Genomic DNA, 23,553 nt, shown 5'->3' with positions numbered 1-23,553 from the left:
AGGCTAACCCGTCTGCTCTAAACCCATAGAAGAGCTACTGTAGCTCAAATTGCTGGAAAAGTGAATGCTGGCTATGATTGACAGGTGTCAGAACACACAGTGCATCACAGCTTGCTGTGTATGGGGCTGCGTAGCCGCAGACTGGTCAGAGTGCCCATGATGACCCGTCCACCACCGAAAGCACCTACAATGGGCACGTGAGCGTCAGAACTGGACCCTGGAGCAATGGAGGAAGGTGGCCTGGTCTGATGAATCACGTTTTCTTTTACTTTGTGTGGAAGTCGAGTGTGTGTGTGTCATTTACTTGCAAAAGAGATGCCACCGGGATGCACTATGGGAAGAAGGCAAGCCGGCAGAAGCAGTGTGATGCTCTGGGCAATGTTCTGCTGGGAAACCTTGGGTCCTGGCATTCATGTGGATGTTACTTTGACACGTACCACCTACCAAAACATTGTTGCAGACAGGTACACCCTTCATGGCAACGGTATTCCCTGATGGCAGTGGCCTCTTTCAGCAGGATGATGTGCACTGGAAAAATAGTTCAGGAATGGTTTAACGAACATGACAAACAGTTAAAGGTGTTTCCCTGGCCTCCAAATTCCCCAGATCTCAATCTGATCGAGCATCTGTGGGATGTGCTGGAAAAACAAGTCCGATTCATGGAGGCCCCACCTTGCAACCTACAGGACTTAATGGATCTGCTGCTAACGTCTTGGTGCCAGATACCAGCGGACACCTTCAGAGGTCTTGTGGAGTCCATACCTCAACAGATCAGAGGTGCTTTGGCGGCATGAAGTGGACCTACACAATATCAGGCAGGTGGTTTTAATGTTTTGGCTGATCGATGTAGTTGTCGCGGCTATTACTGGTTTCCCCCGTGTAAATGTTCAAACGTTTTTATTTCTATTTTAGGGCACCATAACTAACAGTTATGCCGGCTGTACATGGTGGCCTGTGGATTCAGAATTGATCAATTATTAAACTTTACAATTTAATCATTAGCAGCTTAAGAGTAGTTAGTTCAGTATGAGACTCTATTTGAACACAATTTGTACTGTCAAAGTAGCATGTAGACTTCACTTTATTGCCAGCTCAAACTAAATATTTACCAGTATTTGCCCGATGGTAAGTGCTGATTTTCCAGCCCAGATTTTCCAAATCTTCCAAATAAGAGTGCCAGAGATGGCCAAGGAGTCCTCAACCCGGTCGATGATCCTTACAGAAACTGGAAATCTGTCCCAATTCCCAGATTTTAGTCACTGTAGTCATGCACACTTGGCATGGGGCAGGCAGAAAGTCATAGTGGATGGAGGAACTAAAATGTCTGTAAAGATAGGTCTATATCCTGCAGGGAGGGGAGGGGCGCTTTGCTCCAGCAGATCCAATACTGCCCCCCTCATGTCCCGGGAGACATCACCCCGTATATCCAACAGCACTGACACGTGCTCCTCACTGAGGAGACAGGAGACGGGACATGTTAGACCCTGTCATGTATCTGACAAACAAATCGTGATTCATGCAAGTACTGAGTTGGATTATGATAAGTGTCGTACAGTAAGATGCATGACCATCTCACACCTGTACTCAGGTTAGCCTCTGAACTTTCAACCTGAAGATATGAAAAGTTTACTTTCTTTATTACAAAAAAAGATATGTTTAATGCAAAAACACTGATAATTTTAGAAGAGCACAATTTGTAGTTAAATATCTCTTAAAATGATACAGCCTGTTTTAGGAATTAAGATACCAACAATTCATTTAAATAGTTCTACACAATTATGTCTTGATGCATGCTCAATAATCCAGGTAAGAAAATCAACGAAGGTTGGATCAGTTCAACTGGATACAATGTTTATTGACGGATACGTTTCATCACTCAACTAAGTGACCTCTACAGTCTAAACTGACTGCAGGTCTCCCCACCCTTATAAACAGTACAGTACCATACAGTGCCTAACGACCGAAACCAACGGCCAGTTTCGTATGCAAATATGGGGGTGACCATTAACTAGAGTTTAATGGTCGTGTGTACTATTCAGAGGATTTGGGAATGTTGGCAATCACATCATTGTAAGATGGTGACAGATGTACTCTTAGCCCCCCTCCCCCCGGGTTCAGGGATGATTGTGCCCCCTTAAAGAGCAGGGTAACCAAATTGGCAGATTTGCTTCAAAATACTTTATAAATGTGGGAGTTGTATTGCTGTTGACATGTTAAAATGTGTTGAACCATGTATAGAACTGATTTGCGGAGTTAGACCGTTTTTGGGTATTTTTCCCGTTTTCCTTTCTTGATTTTTTGGCCGGCTTCCTGGTGACGTTGCCGTCTTCCTTTCGGTGCCACGCCCCCAGAGTCTGAAACCAGTGGACGCAGCAGATTTTTACACGTTTTTGAAGCTTTGTTTTATATACTTTGAAACATTTTTAATCATACAGAATTGGCTGGGTGGTTACTGATATGTTTGCCTGGGGTATGGGTATCCCAAAACACAGATTTGAGCTCAGTTACCTGCCACTTTAACATAGATGGCCTCTTTGACTCCCCATTCAAACCAGCATTCCTCCCTATCAAGGATGTGCACATCCTCATCCTTGTAAAAGGGGCCACTGCTCTGTAGATGGTGTAGATTGTGGAGTCCTGGCCTGGCGTGTTAGCTCTTCTGTGTTGTGCCATCCTCTTGGCCAGCGTCTGTTTAGTTTCCCCAATGTACAAGTCACGGCAATCCTCCTGGCACTTAACCGCACACACTATATTGCTCTGTTTGTGCCGGGGGACCCGACCCTTGGGGTGGGTCAATTTCTGGTGCAGCGTGTTTTGGGGTTTGAAAGCAACTAGGACATGGTATTTGGAAAATACACGTCTCAGCTTTTCCGACACTCCCGCCATATGCGGAATCAGCACTGGTTTACTCTGAGGCAGCTGTTGTCCTTCTCCTCCCTTCTGTCGGCTGGTGAACTGTTTGGACATCTTCTTGGCTTTGACAAATGCCCAGTTTGGATAACCACATTTAACCAGGCCCTGTTTAATGTGGGATTTCTCCCCTTCCCTGGCTGCTGTGTCGGTGGGGACGTTGTCAGCTCGGTGGTGCAGCGTCCTGATGACTCCTAGTTTGTGCTCCAGTGGATGATGAGAGTCAAACCTTAAGTACTGATCAGTATGTGTTGGTTTGCGGTAAACATCAACAATCAAATGCCCCCCCATCACCAATTTCAATTTCACAGTCTAAGAAGGGTAATGTGTCATTTTTCACATCCTCCCTGTTGTACTGTATTGTTTATAAGGGTGGGGAGACCTGCAGTGAGTATAGACTGAAGATGTCACTTAGCTGAGTGATGAAACGTATCTGTCAATAAACGTTGTGTCCAAATGAACTGATTCAACCTTCTGTGATACTATAGAATTAGTTTCAACTCTGAGGTATAAATCAAAACTTAGATTCTCTAGATTTTCTGGCCCTATACAAGTTAGGGTTGAGTTAGTTGTCTAGTGGACTTAATACATTTTTTTACTTTGTAGAATGGATTTGATTTGATTATGGAAAGATCACTAGTTTTTAAGTAATCGGTTAAGCAGGATTACCTGATGTCAGGGTACTTTGCAGCTAGTCCAGAAACCTCCAGAGTGAGCATGCTGGGGTCTTTAAGTCGGATGAAATCAGCCAGGACGGGTAGTAAGGCAACAGGGTTCACATCAGGCGCTGACCCCTCACCTTCCTACGTAATCAGACATTTACAGTGAGAAATGTACAGAGCAAACACACAAACCCCATTCTTACTTTGGTCATGAAGAAAAGCCTGATGCTTTAATGCACTATTGGGATGGATTTGGCTGTTGTTGTTTTTTTAAGGAGAAAGGTGCACCAGGGATTACTCTTGTCTGCGAGGAGTGACATGTAATAACAACCACGATCACTGGATATCCCACCCTCACCAAGCTATGAAAGAGCTCTCTGAACTGCTGGTCATCTTGAACCATGCGCTGTGCCAGTTGCTTCCTTTCCTCAGTGCTCCGGCACACCAGCCTCTTCTGCATTACAGCCCGGACATACTCCACTACAGTCAACCACTGGGATTCCTCTTGAAGGCGCTGTGGGGGCAGGAAGAGACTCATTAATAGTATTCAGCAGGCACACGGACCAAAATTACCCCCAAAAAATGTACCCCAAATTAAGTTTTATAACCCTCAGATCCCTCGTAGGAGAAATTCTGAACTACTAGCAGGCCCCCTTGACATTGAAGCTAGACTGAAGTACTCACGTCTTTTAAGTAGACAAAAAAGATAAAATGGGGATTGATCAGCAGGCAGGCATGAGTGCATTGTAACAATACAAATTTACACCATCTTTTTTTTTGGGGGGGATTCTTACCCCCTTTTCCCCCCAGTTGTATCCGGCGAATTACCCCACTCTTCCGAGCCATCCCAGTAGCTGCTCCACCCCCTCTGCTGATCCGGGGAGGGCTGCAGACTACCACATGCCTTCTTCTATACACGTGGATTTGCCAGCTGCTTCTTGTCACCTGACAGTGAGGAGTTTCGCCAGGGGGACGTAGCACGTGGGAGCATTACGCTATTCCCCCTAGTTCCCCCTCCCTCCTGAACAGGCGCCCCGACCGACCAGAAGAGGCGCTAGTGCAGCGACCAGGACACATACCCACATCCTGCTTCCCACCCGCCGACATGGCCAATTGTTTCTGTAGGGACGCCCGATCAAGCCGGAGGTAGCACGGGTATTCAAACCGGCGATCCTCATGTTGGTAGGCAATGGAATAGACCGCTACGCTACCTGGATGCCCAAATTTAGACCATCTTTATTTACAAAGACTCAACAGAAGAAGAGATTCTCTGTAAAGGTGTTTTAGACCAGACTGCAGTTTTAAGCTTTGCTTATGACGTGTGAAGACCATAAAACATTTCCACCAGAGCTGAATGACTCGTTACGACGACTGTAGTTGTCAGTAAGCGATTATTTTAAGAGCACTCGTATTGGCAGTCCTGTAGCTCAGCTGACTCTAAAGCATGGCATGTGACTCTGACTAATGCAGGTATTATTTTTTTAAACCCATAAGAATGGTAGCTAAAGTAGGCAATTAACTTTAAAAAAAAAAAATCAATATTGCCCCATCATTTAGAGTGCACATATATTGTGAACCCATGCAAATCTTGCATTGTTAGTTCTGGGTGTTGACTGAATGAAAGAGTTGTTTGCTTTCCGGAAGGCAATCCAGTATATTTCAAGCTGATCAGTGATGGCTGTATAGAAGCAGGCTAATGGAGTTTTTGAATTGAGAATTTCCCCACGGGGATCAATAAAGTATATCAAATATCAAATAATGGAGTTTTTGTTCTATTGCAAAGCAACTGGCTGTGTTAATATCTTTTTTTATTTTATTTCACATTATCAAATGAAATGTCATTACCTAGTAAGTTGATCAGTTAAAATTTGTTTTAGGATTCTTATTGTCATAGTCTCAACTAAGGGACCCCATGCTACGGTTCTGAAGGGGCTGCAGGGGAGATCAATGGGGCGCGTCACAAAGAATGGGGAAAGTTCCCTGACCTGCCGACAGGGTGGGCGTACACGGCTGTAAAGCTCCAGGTGTCGCTCCAGCACCTGGCAGAGCTTGGGGGTGGGGTCTCCGTGGGCCAGCCAGGAGCGGGTCATGAAGCCTTGCAGGAAGGGTTGAAGTTCTAGCAACAGCTGATCCATCACCAGGTGACACGCTCGTCTCACAGCGCGGTCAAGTGCTGCCAGTGGGTTGGGTGGAGTCCGAGAGAACTGGCTCGCTGACCGAGAGGACTGCTGATTCTGCAGGCTCTCGGTGGACGCTCTGAAATGAAGGGAGGGAGTTGCTATGATGAGATGTGATACTAATGCACAAAGAGAGGCTAAATAAGAGAGAGAAAAAACCCATTCCCACACATCCCGGCATATTGTTTTACCACCACACAATGCAAGTTTTGATTGTTGGTGAAACAAATTCAAAGATAATTTAGTTTCCTTATACACATATGAGCATATTTCCATTTCATTTCCATAGCACCTTGGTAAAGAAGGGACAAAGGGGAGACAAACTATGGAGAAACTCATAAAATATACACACATTAAGTGGCCTTTTTATTGGGTACATCTATGTGGTATTGAATTGCTGCCCTTTTTCTTCAGAACAACCTGAATTCTTTGTGGCATTGGATTCAATAAGGTGCTGGAAACATTCCTTTGTAATGTTGGTCCATGCTGACTAGATCACATCCTGCAGAGCATATATTACATACATCCATCATCCAAACCACTTATCCTGCTCTCAGGGTCACGGGGATGCTGGAGCCTATCCCAGCAGTCATTGGGTGGCACACACACATGTATATATGTATAGTGTTTTTCTTTCTTTCTGGAAACTGTCAATGGTGTTGATAAAAGTGCTCAATAAATGAGGAGCGGGAATATTAAGACTTAATATATATATATATATATATGTATGTGTGTGTGTTGTGTGTATGTATGCATGCATGTATGAAAAATTGCAGCAGGAAAACCCTGCAGGTGTCCATGTGTGTTAGTCTTTCTTTTCAAAATATTTTTATTGAATTTTTACCAAAATGAACAGGGTTGGGCACATATAGCCCACAATGCTACACATCAATGTACAGAACAAGCAAAAACAAACAAAAACCCTGTGGCAGTGACAGTGGCAACAGTGATATAGTGAAACAGCCCTTCCCTCCCACCCCCGTCCCCCCCACCCTCCTGATTATCTTGAATAATTCTAAGGCACAGTGTCTAGAAGAAAAGAGGTAAATAATATACCCATGTTGTTTGGGTGTTACGAAAATATGTTAAAAAGGGTTCCCAGGTTTTATAAAATGTTTCCTGTGAGCCTGTCTGAGAATCGCAGCATCTCTAAGTTGAGACAGGACATTTATGTCCCGAAGCCACTTACTAAGTGTGGGCGGGGCAGCATCCTTCCATCTGAGCAAAATTGCGCATCTGGCCAAGAGCAAAGCAGAGGCCGCCATGCGGCGCTCCGCAGATGTCAGATGACAGTCATCTCCATCAGTAATGTCAAACAGAGCAATAAGAGGGTCTGGGTCTAGGTTTTGTTTTAAAATGTTAGATAAGGTACAAAAGATATCTTTCCAGAATTTTTGCAAGTGAGGGCACAGCCAGTACATATGGATCAAGGTAGCATCACTGTTTTCGCATTTGTCGCAAGTGGGGGAGATATCAGGGTAGATGCTAGATCATTTAACCTTGGACATGTGGGCCCTATGAACCACCTTAAATTGCACTAGGCAGTGTCTTGCACAGAATGAAGATTTGTGTATTGATGTGAGGATGGAATCCCATTGGTCATCAGATATATGTCCCACATCGTGTTCCCAAGGCGTTTTAATCCTGTCCAGAGGTGGACATGTCAGCATGGAGATGTTTCTATATAATGCTGACAACGCACCCCTAGATAGGGGGTTAAAGGTAAGACCATGTGTGTTAGTCAAATCACCACATGCAAGTTGCTATCTCTCGCTCCCACTTTCAATTTGCCAGCATCTTTCTTAAAATGGCAATCTGTAAGATTTTGCATTATTTTATCCATTTGAAATGTGATGACGATGCGGCAATTCTGTTGGACAAACAATCAATATAACAGCAAAACAGCGTTGTGATATAGTTGGATGTAGGCGTCAGAGAGAAATGTACCTGTTGACACTGATTTTCTTGGACTTCAGACAAGATGCAACAGCCATTGTGGGTCATGTGCCGTGAGCTCACTAGTAAATAGTCCACACCCTTGATAATATGAGCTCCTCAGGTCAAAGTTGATGAAGGCGGTCTAAACGTCATCAAACTAAATTGCCACATTGTTTTGAAGTTATGTTGATCATCTGTCCGATAGAAGAATCACCACATTGGCATCACATTTCAATCTTTTTTTTGCCCTGCCGGTGTTGTTTCCAACACGTACGCATCTGTTGCTACAGCAGTATTTGTCCTACCTGGTCAAGGAAATGCAGTAACGGTATCTCAGCCATGCTAAACACGACAGCTAGTATTATGCAACCTGACTCCATGGCCCAGACGGATAAAATAACGACTTGTGCCTGGAGAAATGTTATGGATCACAGCTCTTACTTAAGGATGATGCAGTTGCTGATGGAAGCCAGGAGATAATGGAGGTAGAACTTGTTTTTGTTGTTGCTTGGCTCCTTGCGATGCTCTTTCCCAAAATGGACCAGAGCCTCTCGAAACCTGGAGCAATGAAAATTGTAGGGAGCGGAGACAGGGAGGGGCATATGAATTAATGGGAAAAGTTTGTGTTTCTTGGAAGGCAAAGAGAGGGAAAAAAAGGCTTAACGTGGTTTAGCTACACCAATTTATAACCGGCTGTCTTTCTTTGTGCGTTTTGCTAGAGGCTAGCAGAGGTAGCTAGCTTGGGGACGGGGTCATCCCTATGTTCCCTCAGCCCTGTGGGTTAGCTATCAAACACGTTAGCTTTTGGTTAAGGTTGGGTTAAGGTAGGGCGTCCAGGTGGCGTGGTGGTCTATTCTGTTACCTACCAACACGGAGATCATTGGATCGAATCCCCGTGTTACCTACAGACAACTGGCTGTGTCTGCGGGTGGAAAACAGGATGTGGGTATGTGCCTTGGTCGCTGCACTAGCGCCTCCTCTGGTCAGTTGGGGCACCTGTTCGGGGGAGAGGGGGAACTGGGAGGAATAGCGTGATCCTCTCGCGTGCTACGTCCCCCTGGTGAAACTCCTCACTGTCAGGTGAAAAGAAGCAGCTGGCGACTCCACATGTATCAGAGGAGACATGAGGTAGTCTGCAGCCCTCCCCGGATCAGCAGAGGGGGTGGAGCAGCAACCAGGATGGCTCAGAAGAGTGGGGTAATTGGCCGAATACAATTGAGACAAAAAAAAAGGGGGGGGGTGGGTTAAGGTTAGGTAGAGGTTAAGTCAGGTTAAGATAGGTTAGGTTAAGTTTAAGTAAATTCAATGAAATAGGGTTGAGGGAACATCGGGCTGAGGGAACATAGACACACTGCCCTTGGGGACTATGCATCATTCAGTCATTCATTCATTATCCAAACTGCTTATCCTTAATCAGGATTGCGGGGATGCTGGGGAGTCTATCCCAGCAGTCCTTGGGCAGCAGACGGGGAGACACCCTGGACAGGCCGCCAGGCCATCACAGGGCCACTATGCATCATGTAAGGTTATTTTCTGGTAACTGCAGAAGATTATCAGTTATTTATATATATATTAAAAAAAATCATCATGTTGGGCTATTTTATGTTGTCTTTAAGTCATGTGTGGTGCTGAAAGAAATTGCTCTGACAGGATAGGGTGATGCTGTCTTTGGGAGAGCGATTAATACAGTGTTTAAAGTCAGTTTAATACATGAGAGTATGTGGAATTATCACCATTACATCTTGTTTAAAGAAACTAAGAAGTAGGCTGAGGTAGGCTCACAATGAATATGTATAGACATGCACACACACACACACACACACACACACACCTGTTCAGGAGGTTCTCCATCTCATAAAGACCCATCTGTATGGTCTGGTCTCGCAGTGATTCCCCAATCATCAGAGCCACCCGGGCATTCTCCTCCAGCATCTAACACAGCTCAGACAAGGACACAATAGATAAGACAAGATAACTGATCTGATCAACTTTATGAAGAATCACTGCCTTCCTACAATAAGCTTCATTGTACACTGACTTTGAATTTGAGCTACTCTTAATTGATGGATGTATAATTTATAGGAAAACCAAAACTGTGTGTGCGTGTCCACACGCACGAGCTCGTGCATACATGGACATACATGCATGCATGTGTGCGTGATTGGCATGTCTACCTGTGTTATAATAGTGGGCAGGCTGGTCTGGTAGAAGCCCTCGTGATCGGTGTCTGGCTCCTGATCTCTCTGCCAGTCTGTCAACTCCACCTCCAGAGCCTTGTGCATCCACTCTGATACACTTTTCTGCAAAGGCAACAACAGAGACACACATGTAATGACATAATGCAGTAAAATACTTAACCGGACCTCCTTTCTACACAAACACAACTGTATCATGTGATCTTCAAAGCTCATGCATTCATGCACACGAGACAGATAAAGACAGACTGACATAATATCCCAAGAGGCAGAAAGAGAGACAGATATTGGTAACTGACAGGGGAAACAAACCAAGTACACACCCTTGGATGGACTCACAGACATCTATAAATCTGTTATAGTGCACAACTGCATCCAGATCCTCACCCTGACACTCTGCACATATTTGCTCTGTAACTGCTCCAGCCCCTCCAGAGATATCAGAGGACCCAGCTTCTCCTTCTCCATCTCAGCCATCAGCTCCGGATGGCCCATCATTTCTGGGCTGCCAAAAAAATGCTATTACATGTTATTTGTAGAAATTATTTCACAAACTCCTGCTACACCTTAGCCAGTTGAGTCGCCAAGAAATAAAAGTTGTTTTTTAAAAAAAATGTTTTTCCCCTTTTTCTCCTCAGTTGTATCCGGCCAATTACCCCACTCTTCCGAGCCACCCCGGTCACTGCTCCACCCCCTCTGCCGATGCTGATCCGGGGAGGGCTGCAGACTACCACATGCCTCCTCTGATACACGTGGAGTCGCCAGCCGCTTCTTTTCACCTGACAGTGAGGAGTTTCACCAGGGGGACGTAGTGTGTGGAAGGATCACGGTATTCTCCCTCAGCCCCCCCACCCCCGCGAACAGGTGCCCCGACCGACCAGGGGAGGCCCTAGTGCAGCGACCAGGACACATACCCACATCCGGCTTCCCACCCGCAGACACGGCCAATTGCGAGAAATACGAGTTCTTATTAGTTTTCAGATTCCTCTTCAGCCAAGCAAAGACAATATTCTCTTGTAAGGGGACTTGCATGAATACAAAACAATGGGAGGTGTTGTGTTTGTTGGAGCAAATCAAACAAAACCACAACGAACAGGTTTTAGTTTGCATGGCCTTGGTAACTAGTCCTAGACAGTTTCTCAAAATGTGCAAAGACAATTTGAAATTGCTGGGCAAAAAAAAGTTCAAATTTTCTAGGCTTTGGTTTACATTATAACTGTGGATCCTCACCTGTTGTAGATATGGAGAACCCAGTTGAGCACAGCAAAGATTTCGCCACTCTCCAGCTCCCAGCTGCTGACCTGGACCGGGAAAAAACACTTACATTTACACGCAGATATGATTGCTTGCACCAATATGCACCAAAAAGATTTGAATACATTTATTCAGTGTAATTTCAAGAGCTTATTTTTAATGTTACTTATGTGTGTAATGTTTCTCACTATAATGTATGTAAACAATAAATAAAGATTGAGTATTTGCTCAAAGTCGGCACAGTAAACTGAGTTTAGATGGGTTAATCCTCCCATACATAACCAGATAATCACACATCATTTAATATTACAACCTCAAACTCTCCCAAAAACATTGTCAGTACTTCTTCCACATATTTGTCTCTGTACATGATGTGGCAGTTTTCTCTCGAAAGTGAACTACAACATCAGCACAAATACTACTGTGAACTACAGTATTAAGGTGTGTATCCTGAACTCGCTGACCTGTGCCAGGTGAAGCTGAAGACAGCGGTGGCTGGCCCTCAGGTAGGCGCCGGTTAAACGGTAATGTGGCGGCACACAGTGTTCCAGCAAATGCTGAACGGTAGCCAGGTCGGCCACGATGCCGTGCTGAAGGGCAGACAGGTGGCCCGCCAGTCCAGGTCCACGTGTGTGTAGGTAGGACAAACTACGAAATCGTGTAGACACTGCCTCATCTAGCACCTGGTAAAGGTGGCAGAAGATGGTGTTCAGACTAAAGCAGCAGGGAAATGATCACATGGCATACAGCTTAGATGCATTCTGGTGCCTTAATTTGCTCCATTTGTACATTTTGAACTTGGCATCCTTGTCTCAGCTTTCTTTGTCTTAAACGCTCATCCACTAGCAGACCAAGAGAACTGGTGTATGAGGTAGCTTCTGAATGGAGGGAAAGGTTTAAAAGGTGGAAACCTGGAGGACGTGTATAGAATAAACAAAATGGCCACTTTTTGTTTTTTGTTGTTTTTCCTCCTTTTTCTCCCCAATTGCACCTGGCGAACACCCCACTCTTCCGAGACGTCCCGGTCACTGCTCCACCCCCTCTGCTGATCCGGGGAGGGCTGCAGACTACCACATGCCTCCTCCCATACATGTGGAGTCGCCAGCTGCTCCTTTTCACCTGACATTGAGGCATTTCGCCAGGGGGATATAGCACGTGGGAGGATCATGCTATCTCCCCTGGTTCCCCCTCCCCCTCTAACAGGTGCTCCGACTGACCAGAGGAGGCGCTAGTGCAGCGACCAGGACATATACCCGCATCCGGCTTCCCACCCGCAGACACAACCAGTTGTGTCTGTAGGGACGCCCGACCAAGCCGGAGGTAACATGGGGATTCGAACCGGTGATCCCCGCTTTGGTAGGCAACGGAATAGACCGCCAAGCCTCTCAGGTCCCCAAAATGGCCCCTTTCTTAGAGTAGCTTTTTACCTGGAAGAAGCGTTCTCTCCAGCAACGAGGTCTTCCAGGTGGCAGTGGTCGGGTGTGGATGCCCGCTCCGCTTCTCTCTTCCAGTAGGGCTCGGTCCAGGGCCTCCTCCCGCTCCACGATCCGCACCGCTGATACAAAAGGAGTGGGGTTCTGACGGGCCAGAGCCAGACCGCTGCTCACCACTGCCCATATCTCCTTCCCTACAATGACAGGATGGGTGTTGAGGCGGCAGGTTTACTATAACCATAGCGTAGATTCATTTCCAACATGGCAGATCAGCTAGTAGCGAGCTGGACTCTATATCTAGAGAAAAAGAAAGAGCATCATGGGACAGTCCTTCAATCACTTCATTCACAGCTCACAATCAGTTAAAGACAACTTTATTTTATTTTTTCCATGGTTAGCCTATTTTCCCAGTCACATTATGCAGTTATTCAACATGTTCCAAAAAAGAAATCACAAAAAAAATCAGTTTTTTACTTATTTTATATCAAAGTGTAATCACCTTTAGTGTTTGTGTCACCAAGTTTAAGCAGAGGGCAGCAACATTCCAGTCAATAATATCATAAAATGTTCTGCACCATCCAATCCCATCCTGAAGGATCAGATCACATCCCTCCCTACACTCTGCCCTGCCCTGATATCCTGTTTTACTTGGAAATACATCATGTTACGAAAGCAAGATACGCCCTGGATACTGTTAAACTTTTTCTTTAACTAATTTTTATCATAGTAGTATACCTCACTGGACCCCATTATTTTCTGGATAGTCATGTCAGGTTTACTTTGTACAACCCTAAATATAATTTCAGCGGCCTTTACATTCACACAGTCGAAAGCAGGTAGATACAGTTAATAACAAGACACCCACTATTCTAAGATCCTCAGCTCAGATAAATAAATATTCTGCAGAGAGAAAAAAAAAACATTTTCCAGGAAAAAAATTAGTGAAACCCCAGGAAGCGCATCTGAGGAGGGATCCCCATTCCAGTCAGATTGACATAGGATAGAAAAAAAATATATATATATGCGTGGGTTTCCTCCCCGGTTTCCTCTCACAGTCCAAAGACATGCAGGTCAGGTGAATTAGCCGTACTAAATTGTCCCTAGGTATGAATTTGTGTGTGTGTGTGTATATATATGTCGGCCCTGTGTGATAGTCTGGCGGCCTGTCCAGGGTGTCTCCCCACCTGCCGCCCAATGACTGCTGGGATAGGCTCCAGCATCCCCGCGACCCTGAGAGAAGGATAAGCGGTTTGGATAATGGATATGGATATATATATATATATATATATTCCTCCACCAAGTGTCTAAATCCCTGTTTGGTGGTCTTGTAATAAACACCTCTGTATCTGAGCAAACAAGGTGATTTCTGCTCATCAGTCCATCCAAGAAGGTGGCCTGCTTCTTCTAGATACTATCATGTCCCCCTGTGACAACAGTATAATTTAAAGTGTGCAGCTCCCCGGGGAAAACCATATTTGCTCAATTTGAGTGTGAAAGGGAAACAATCACGATTTTTAACATCATCATATTGAAATTAGCAGCTATAATACAGCTATAACACCATTAGCAGCTATAATACTGAGACGTCTTCTGTGTGTCTCTGTAATTGTGCAGAAACTTTTCCGCTGGTGACATCAGCGGCGAGAATCTCTGGATGGGGAAAACTTACTTCCTTGTTTGCCAATAGGCTGCATTGTATGAGAAAATGTGAATGACAACACCACAATACACAGTGGTACGTAGCGTTGCTACCCCCATTTCCTTTGACAGCATTGATATTTGCTTTTGCATTGCACATTGTGTTTTCTTAAAAAAATGCTGTCTTTCTGCAAACAAGGAAGTGGGTTTTCACATTCTAGGGTAGTCCAAACAATTTCAGCCCCATTTCAGAGACACACAGAAGACTGGTCAGTGCTAACGGAGGGTCATCCATACATATGTATGTCTCCCTTTAAACTGACCACTTTCAAAAAGAAGAAGAAAGCCACCTTTATTTTGTCATTGTATTGTTAGAATGAATTTGTTCTCTGCATTTAACCCATCTTATTGTATAGCAGCAGTGGGCAGCTGCAGCACCTGGGGACCAACTCCAGTTCTTCTTTCCATTGCCTTGCTCAGGGGCACAGGCAGGAGTAATAACCCTAACATGCATGTCTTTTTTTTGGGGGGGAGGGGGGTTCCCCCTTTTTCTCCCCATTGCACTCGGCCAATTACCCCACTCTTCCGAGCCTTCCTGGTCACTGCTCCACCCCCTCTGCCGATCCGGGGAAGGCTGCAGACTACCACATGCCTCCTCCGATACATGTGGAAGTTGCCAGCCGCTTCTTTTCACCTGACAGTGAGAAGTTTCACCAGGGGGACGTAGCGTGTGGGAGGATCACGCTATTCCCCCTCAGTTCTCTCTCCCCACTCAACAGGCTCCCCGACCGACCAGAGGAGGTGCTAGTGCAGCGACCAGGACACATACCCATATCTGGCTTCCCACCCACAGACATGGCAAATTGTGTCTGTAGGGACGCCCGAGGTAACATGGGGATTCTAACCGGTGATTCCCGTGTTGGTAGGCAATGGAATAGACCGCTACGCCACCCGGACACTGAACATACATGTCTTTTTGATGGTGGGAGGAAACCAGAGCATCTGGAGGAAACCCACGCAGACACAGGGAGAACATGCAAACTCCACACAGAAAGGACTCGGGATGGCCTGGGGTTCGAACTCAGCACCTTCTTGCTGTGAGGCCACAGTACTAACCACTGAGCCACCGTAGCACCCTGTCTATAATGTCTCCTTACCCAGAGCCTCCACCAGCCGCCCAACACCAGAGAAGTAGGCCGTAACCAGCTCCTCATCCTCAGCACTGAGGGCATTTCCTGACGTTCTGGCGGGCCCCGCTCCTCCATGAAGCTGCCAGAGGATGTCATCCTGCCAACGCTCTAACTCCATTAGGCGGGCGTGGGCCTCAAGGAGCCGACGAGACTCCACCAGGCGCTCCGTCTCAGACACCATGCTGCGCACTGACAGGAGACCGAATGGACAGCAAAGAGAGGAGGTAGTTGGAAAGGGAAGAAAGGAATGGGGGGGGGGGGCTGTTAAAAACTTTATATTACCAACTAACCCTAACCCTAGCACAACTTGTGTGACTTTGTTGTAAACAGAATGATGCAGGATCATTGTCTCAATGTGAAAAGGGGAAGTAGGCCTGGTATTATCTGCACATTGTTCAGTTGTGTAGCTAATGTTACATATTATTTACACCACATCCTGACCGGCCACTTAACACTCAAGTTGTAAAACAGATGCTTTTGCCCCGGTTCCAGAGAGCTAAGGTTAGCTCATCTGAATCATGTCTTTAGCTAACCAACATCCCAGAAAATTACTGAAAACACACTTTTTGTGCTTCTGATGTGGTTTGATTTGTTAAAGGTGATAGAGTACATCTTATGTGCATCTCTGTTGATAGCATTTCCGTGAAATCTCACTTTTAAATGAAACTGCACGGACAAGTGATAGAATACAAGGGAGAGACTAAGAGAGAACAGTGATGGGGGGGGTGCAGAAAAAATATATTTTTCCAATTTCCTAACAAATGAGGATTATAATCTTAATTCAAAAAAGCGTAGAATCTTTATAGAGCATATATTTTTGATGCATTCACTCACAAACATTTCTTGAGGGGTCACAACCTCCCTGAATCTGCACAGATGGCACAGCTACAGGTGAGAGACTAAATGTCAGTTTGTGGGTGGGTAAGTTAGACTAGAGGCCAGGGTCCTGAGGTGCTTCGCATCTAAAAGATGTTTATGCATGCTTAATAATCCGGGTAAGGAAATCACAGAAAGTTGAATCAGTTCATCTGGGCACAACGTTTATCGAGGGAAACTTTTCATCACCCATCTACGTGACCTCTTCAGTCTCACCTGACTGCAGATACCACCACCCTTATAAACAATACAGTGGTACAATGACTGAAACCAATGATCAGTTTCATATGCAAATTACCATGAACATTAACTAGAGTTACAGTGGCCATGTGTACTATCCACAGAGGATTGGCGAATAGTTGCAATCACAGCATTATAAGATGGTGACAGATGTACTTTTAGGCCTCCCCCCTTGGTTCAGGGATGGTCGTTCCCTCTTCACATATACCCCTTTCACACTGGCTAAAAAAACCCCTAACATCCGCCTGTGGTGGTCAATGTTACATTGACCAAAGGTAGATGTTAGCGGGTTTTTTGGCCAGTGTGAAAAGGGCGATAGATGGCCTCTTTGACTCCCTGTTCAAACCAGCGTTCCTCCCTATCAAGGATGTGCACATCCTCATCCTTGAAAGTGTGGCCCCTGGCCTGTAGATGGGTGTAGACTGTGGAGTCCTAGCCTGACGTGTTAGCTCTTCTGTGTTGCGCCGTCCTCTTGGCCAGCATCTGTTTAGTTTCCCCGATGTACAAGTCATGACAATCCTCCTGGCACTTTAACAGCCAGCGTACACTATATTGCTCTGTTTGTGCTGGGGGACCCGATCCTTGGGGTGCACTAATTTCTGGCACAGCGGGAACGACTTTCCCTGAATCAAGTGGAGGGCTAAGAGCACATCTGTCGCCATCTTACAATGCTCTGATCGCAACCATGAGACTGAAGAGGTCATTTAGATGAGTGATGAAACGTTTCTCTCAATAAACATTGTGTCCAGATGAACTGATTCAACTTTCTGTAATTCACATTTAAAGAGTTTGTTTTGAGACATTTCACTCCAACATTCTAGGAGGTTCTGTGTGTGTGTGTGCGTGTTCCAGCTTACCAGAATAGACCCGGGGTAGGTTGCTAACAGCAGCGAGGAGCTGACAGTGATTGAACGACATCTCTCTCAGCGTCTCAAGAGACTTGATCCCCTCAGCATTTCGGCTGGACTCTATACATGCCTTCTGCAGGGCGTGAGACACTTCCTTGAGCTCTGCTTTCGCTTCTCGAAGCTGCCCCAGCCCCCAGCCCACCCCCTCCAGGTACGACTGGACCACGGACTGGGAAGGGAAGCAGCAGTAACAACATCATAGGTGGTACTGGTTCAAAACCAGTGTTCATTAAAGTATATGGTTATACAGTGAGTGATCAAAACACTCAATTCTTCCAACTACTGCTCCAATTATTGTCAGTTGCTGTTCAAGTGCTGTTCTATGTTTCTGCCAGTTCTGCCTATCCCTTTTTCCGTTTGTTTTCTTTATTTATTTATCGGTACTCTGTTGACCTGTTTCGCTGTCACCTACTTTGGCAACACTGTAATTAATGCAGTCGTGCCAATAAAGCATTATTATTATAAGAGCAACCACAAAGCATTCAAGTGCACTTCTCTGTCAGGCAAACACTAACTACATCACTTCAGACCCTTTCCATGTGCACAGCAGCCCAACAACGATGCCACAGTATCACATCTTTTACTGTGGTTTCAATAAAACCCAACTATCACTGCTCTGAATCTGTCTTGCTGCTAAAAGCAATGGCAAAAAAGGATTTTTCTAAACAAAAAAGTGACAATGAACTAGTGCTGGTGCTGGGTGACATGGAAAATATGATCATCACAGGGGATGTTGTGCAATATTGATAAATATCTGCCTACATATGCAAAAATACCATATCTAAGAATCCAGCTGAGTTTCACACACATTCAACTGTTTGGTAATCACGTTTAACCATTTAATGATGTTAAGTATAATATCAAATCAATACTATTAAAAAAAAACACCTCCCTCACATATTTCAGACTTCATCAGACCACAAAATTGTGTATCACAATATAACAAAATCCAAATGAGTCCCGATACATTACCGCTGAAAGATGATAAACTATAACACTGAATTATTGCCCAGTCCTGCAATGAATTACCATATTTTATTATCATGTGTGTGTGTATTCATGTGTTTACTGTATGTTTTTGTACTAATGTTGTTTAGTTACATTTTACCTTGAGTCTGGAGTGTATGGATGTAGTCCTCTGGCTCTCTCTCTTCCTGTACTGGCTCAGTCTCTCCAGATGCTCCGGCCGACAGAACACACCTGACGCCCACTTCAAGGCCGCCCCTCGTGCCAGATGTTCTGCACGCTCCACCTCTGGCCACACCTCAGTTGGGGGCGCTGTGTCTGACAGTCAAATAAATGTGAACACGATGTTATAAAGGCAACGTTTCAAGGTAATGACCATGGGCCGTTTTGACGAAAATGATAAACAGTCTGATGATGACATTGCTCCCTACAGCCCACTGTTTTACCCATGTTGCGTCAGTTGTAGTTAACAAACTCCATACCTACATTAAAGCAGTATTGTCAGTTGTTATGTGTATCAGCTCATCTCCTTAAAAAAATATCACCAAGGGCGTCCAGGTGGCGTAGCGGTCTATTCCGTTGCCTCTACCAACACGGGGATCCCGGTTTGAATCCCCGTGTTACCTCCGGCTTGGTTGGGCGTCCCTACAGACACAGTTGGCCGTGTCTGTGGGTGGAAAGCCGGATGTGGGTACATGTCCCGGTCCAGCGGCATGCATAGAGAGAGTCTGGCCAACTGGCTACACGGGCGCCATATTGTCTACCAACTGGTAGGTAGCCCCATGCGCACGCTATTCAAAGTCGTGCTCACGTCATGATCTTCAGTCAGAGTACCAGAAATGATGTCTTTTCCATCATTCAATACCAGTACACACCAGAAATGACAGCGCCTCCCTCAAAAGTATTTATGTGGCGGTATGCAAGTCTTAAAAATGCTAATGACAGCCTCATAAAAGCTCAAAACCCTTCTGAATAGTGTCAAAATGTTGTCTGAATTCTTTAATCTGATAAATTCATGTTCCTGTAAGTCGGGGGGGTCACAGATCAAGTGCAGTATGGACATCAGGAGGACGACTGAAGCACTCCATATGATAGGCTATGAGCCTTGTTATGTCATGTCATGTGACCAGCTTAATGAGATAACTGACCAAAAGTCGCCTCAGTTGACTACTGTTAAATAAGAATTTCACATGACTGTTGCGTCTGTCACCTTATTAACTGGTCACATGGCAAAATGAGGCCCACAGCTCACCCTGTTTTGTGGGTGTAATGTACCATGAATGGGTCACTCTGTTAATTTCTATTACTAGACTTTGACCCCAACTTAGAGGAAACAAGAATGTATTAGATTAGACATTTAGACAACATATTGAAGCTATTGAAAAAGGGGTTTTGGCCTTTTAAGGCCACACCACTGCCTAAATAATTTTGAGAGGCACTTTATGTATTTTCCATCATTCAGTACCAGTTTCAGAGAACCAGGAATTTTTTTTACCGTTGCGTACCCGTAGTCAGAGTAGGTGGTTTAACACCAGATCAGGAGCAGAGGCTATGGTAATAACATGTTTCACTTTTTCAGTCCATGATGGAGGTGATGAGATCAGGAAGAACCCCACCAGCACACAGTCGCAGGCACTGAGCAGGGGCCTCTGCTGCAGACATGTAGATTTCAACCCAAAGAATTTACTCCAGAGACTTTAGCTTTTATCCACTACACTACTGGTGTGGTGGGTAAACTGGTGATCAGTACCAGTATTACATATTTTGCAATGTTCAGTAGGCTGCTAGTGAATGATAATGAGCAATAATATCAGGGACACTTGAGAAATATCAGGCCTACCTGTTTCAAGGTTTAGCCAGTGCAGCATCTGTTTTGTATCGGGGCTCTTGTCTGGTTTTATCTCAACGCTACCCACACACTGCCTCGGCTCAGGCCCAGACCTGTCACTCAATCCATCCCATATGACGATCTGACACTGTTTACATTTGCCTGACTTCTGTCAACGGTTATACATGGCTTGGATGTGCTATACAACTGATTTCCACACATCAATACCTTACAGACTCTCCGATTGCTCAAGGGAAGTTAGTTTATCGAAAAATCGTAAACACTGAAATGAACTCACCGAGCACAAGTCGGAATAAGCTGAGGGGGACCAGCTCAGCCTGTGAATCTTTACGGTCCAAACTGCCCTCCTTTGTGCATCCTGTGACAATCGATGCATCATACGGCCTTGTCCCAGCCGAACGGAACAGCCCCCAAGCTGCACAACACACCATTTCTCCTTCAACTGCTAGAAATGGGCCGAAAACGCAGGAAAAAATCAGCGAAACGTCATGATGACAGAGCCAGACGTTGGTAGGCAACATGGCACCCGTCAAGCACCTGACAGGCTCTCAGCCTATCACAGCGCGTGTTGCAAAGATCAGTGGATGGCCAGACTCTCTCTATACACGGCGCTGTCCTGGTCACTGCACTAGCACCTCCTCTGGTCAGTCGGGGTGCCTGTAGGGGGGGGACTGGGGGGAATAACGTGATCCTCCCACGCGCTACGTCCCCCTGGCAAAACTCCTCACTGTCAGGTGAAAAGAAGTGGCTGGCGACTCCACATGTATCGGAGGAGGCATGTGGTAGTCTGCAGTCCTCCCCTGATCGGCAGAGGGGGTGGAGCAGTGATCGAGATGGCTCGGAAGAGTGGAGTAATTGGCCGGATACAACTGGGGAGAAAAAGGGGGGGGGGGAATCACCAAAAATTGCTTTTTTATTGAGTAAGGGTGTCCTGGGTACGACGTTAAACTGCAACGGTCGGGTCGTCGGCGACTGAACCGGCACCCCCACTTCAACCCTTGGGTTGTTGTGAGGAGGGTGTGTGGACTCCCAGCAGGACTAAAAACAAAACCTGTCAAAGGGCGGATGAGTTCCTCTGTGAACCAACGGCCATCCATACCTGGAAAGGAGACGGGGACCACCAGGTACTCCCCCTACTGGCACACAATGATGACTCAACCAATGATGAGGCATCAGCTGTGCTCCTATGACCTCCTTAGGTTGGGGAACTGATGATGATGACGACTGAGTAAGGTAGCCTAGTCAACCATATAGTCACTCACTCAGCCAGCTGCAGTACAAGTCATGGAAGAATCAGGGCTTTATGACCTGACCTTTGTTTGAACTGAACATCTTAATTGGCCTTAATAGGATCATGGGCTGGCGAGTGACTCAGTGTAGAGAAATACTCAGGGCCTTTGACTCAGCATCAAGTTGTCACTCTGTCTGTTCCAGCACATGCTTGTGTGTGTTTATGTGTTATGTGTTTGTGTGCATGTATGAGAGAGAGAGAGAGAGAGAGAGAGAGAGAGAGAGAGAGAGAGAGAGAGAGAGAGAGAGAGAGAGAACTCACACTTGTATTATTTATCCTGTGAAGACCAGTTCGAGTTTTGAAACTCTTAAGTAGGAACTTTCAGTAAAAGTGATCACTTTCTAGTTAATTCTCATTTTGAATGTCAGCCATTTTTTGAGTTGTGGGTTTAGGATTAGGACAGAGAAACAGTTAAACCAGGCATGTACCACAAGCACAGTAATTGAAAATGTTGTGTACGCACACACACATTTACATGTCTCAGTCACAAACAGGAATATCTCCGTCCCCGAGGAAGTCATGGGACATCAGCCATCTCCTATTAACTAATCTGCGCCCTCAATAAGTCATCAGCAATTCTGAGATACAGCAGGCAATGGATTTCCTCTGATGGGTGATAAGCCCTAATGCACTCTAGAAACTGCCTCATCATAGTCAAAACGCAACCACAAACCTCAAATGGAACTAAGCAGCTAACTTCATAGCGGTAAAACCCAAGCAGATAACGCCACAAGTTGACCCATGATGACGAGGCTCGGCCACCTTATCTGGCTAATGCTGTTTGTTATCACCACTGTGGTCCCTTAAGTGTGGGCGCAGAGACTCTCTCAAGTCTTGTGTATCAGCAAGTCTAAAACACCGTTTCTTAGTCTGTCATCCAGTGAGGTCATTGCAACCGGAAAACCTGAGCTGTATTGATGTTTTCACTCAGAAACACACCGGTGCAGTCCCCGTTTTGTTCTCGGGTTTGAGGGACTTTGGGATAAGTGGGTGTTAGTCACTCAGCAATGTTATGAACTGACATGCTGTTCTTGAGTGGTGCATTAATGTGTATGTGTGTTTGTCTGTGTATACAAGATTGTGTGTGTGTGTGTGTGTGTGTGTGTGCGCGTGTTCAACTGCCCATTACCTTCTGGTTTGTCATCACCATTCTCAGTCCCGTCTGACATTTAAAGTTGAGTTTTCAGCCAACCTGCCTGTCCGTCTGTCCAGCCACCAAATCCCCAGCACCGAGAGTGCCGAGAGGGCACAACGCTGAGGGAAAGGTGAGCAAAGAAAGAGAGAGAGAAGGAGAAAGAACGGCTGAGAAAGGGCACATTATCTATTCCACTGCTCCACTGTCGGCTTTCCTCTTGCTCTAAAAGCCTCTCTCCCAGACACATCCTCTGCTCTGAGGCCGACAGGAAGGGAGGGAGCTGGGGGGTGGGGGCACGGAGAGAGAGAGAGGGAGAGAGAGGGCCGGAGGGACTGGGAGGGAGGGAGAGAGAGAGAGAGAAGGGAACGGGTACAGGCAGAGAGAGAAGGGAACAAACCACAGAAACGGTCCAGATGGTGGCAGGAGAAAGGAAGACGTTTGCTGCAGAGCAGTGAAGTGGACCTGGTGTTTCACAGAGCCACCTGAGAGTCTGAGGGCGGCCCCGCACTTATGGAGACAAACCAATAAAACATATAGTAAGAGGAACAAGCAGTGCATAATGCATAAGCACGACAAGCCATAAAGTGAGGGAACGTGCAAGGAAACGTGCAGCCTATCAATAGTTTGATTGTGGAAAAAAAAAATATCGGTGAATCCTGAAGATAAAAAAAAAAAAGACTGATGTTTAACTGCGGTAATTGTTCGTTCAAAGGGACCCCTCATTGCTGAGATTCCTTCAAGATCTTCTCAGAGCTATGCAAGTAAAGCGTATCTGGCTATTGTTGTCACCAAACAAAGCTTATTTCTTTTTAGGCCGTAAGAACAACTGATTGTGTCACGAAAACCCTCTGATCCTCCACAGCTGTTGGATTCTGGTGGAGTTTCACCAGT

The 23,553-nt window shown here is 45.7% G+C and overlaps 1 protein-coding gene across 1 annotated transcript; it reads right to left on the bottom strand.

Moving 5' to 3' along the window:
- Positions 1-1,030: 1,030 nt before the first annotated feature.
- Positions 1,031-22,864, bottom strand: exoc3l1 (exocyst complex component 3-like 1). The gene is made up of 15 exons (XM_056282309.1): positions 22,657-22,864; positions 18,530-18,705; positions 17,371-17,590; positions 15,365-15,586; positions 12,564-12,763; positions 11,601-11,819; positions 11,113-11,183; positions 10,270-10,387; positions 9,862-9,987; positions 9,519-9,619; positions 8,129-8,245; positions 5,558-5,828; positions 3,931-4,086; positions 3,580-3,713; positions 1,031-1,452 (listed from the first exon to the last, which is right to left on the bottom strand). Exons 1-15 carry the CDS (start codon positions 22,694-22,696, stop codon positions 1,266-1,268), a joined length of 2,358 nt encoding a protein of 785 aa, XP_056138284.1. The 5' UTR covers positions 22,697-22,864; the 3' UTR covers positions 1,031-1,265.
- Positions 22,865-23,553: the final 689 nt, after the last annotated feature.

This window comes from Lampris incognitus, chromosome 6 (genome assembly GCF_029633865.1).
Source record: "Lampris incognitus isolate fLamInc1 chromosome 6, fLamInc1.hap2, whole genome shotgun sequence".
Taxonomy (NCBI): domain Eukaryota; kingdom Metazoa; phylum Chordata; class Actinopteri; order Lampriformes; family Lampridae; genus Lampris; species Lampris incognitus.
The sequence above is the reverse complement of the archived record's forward strand: the minus strand, read 5'-3'. Positions and strand labels throughout refer to the sequence as shown.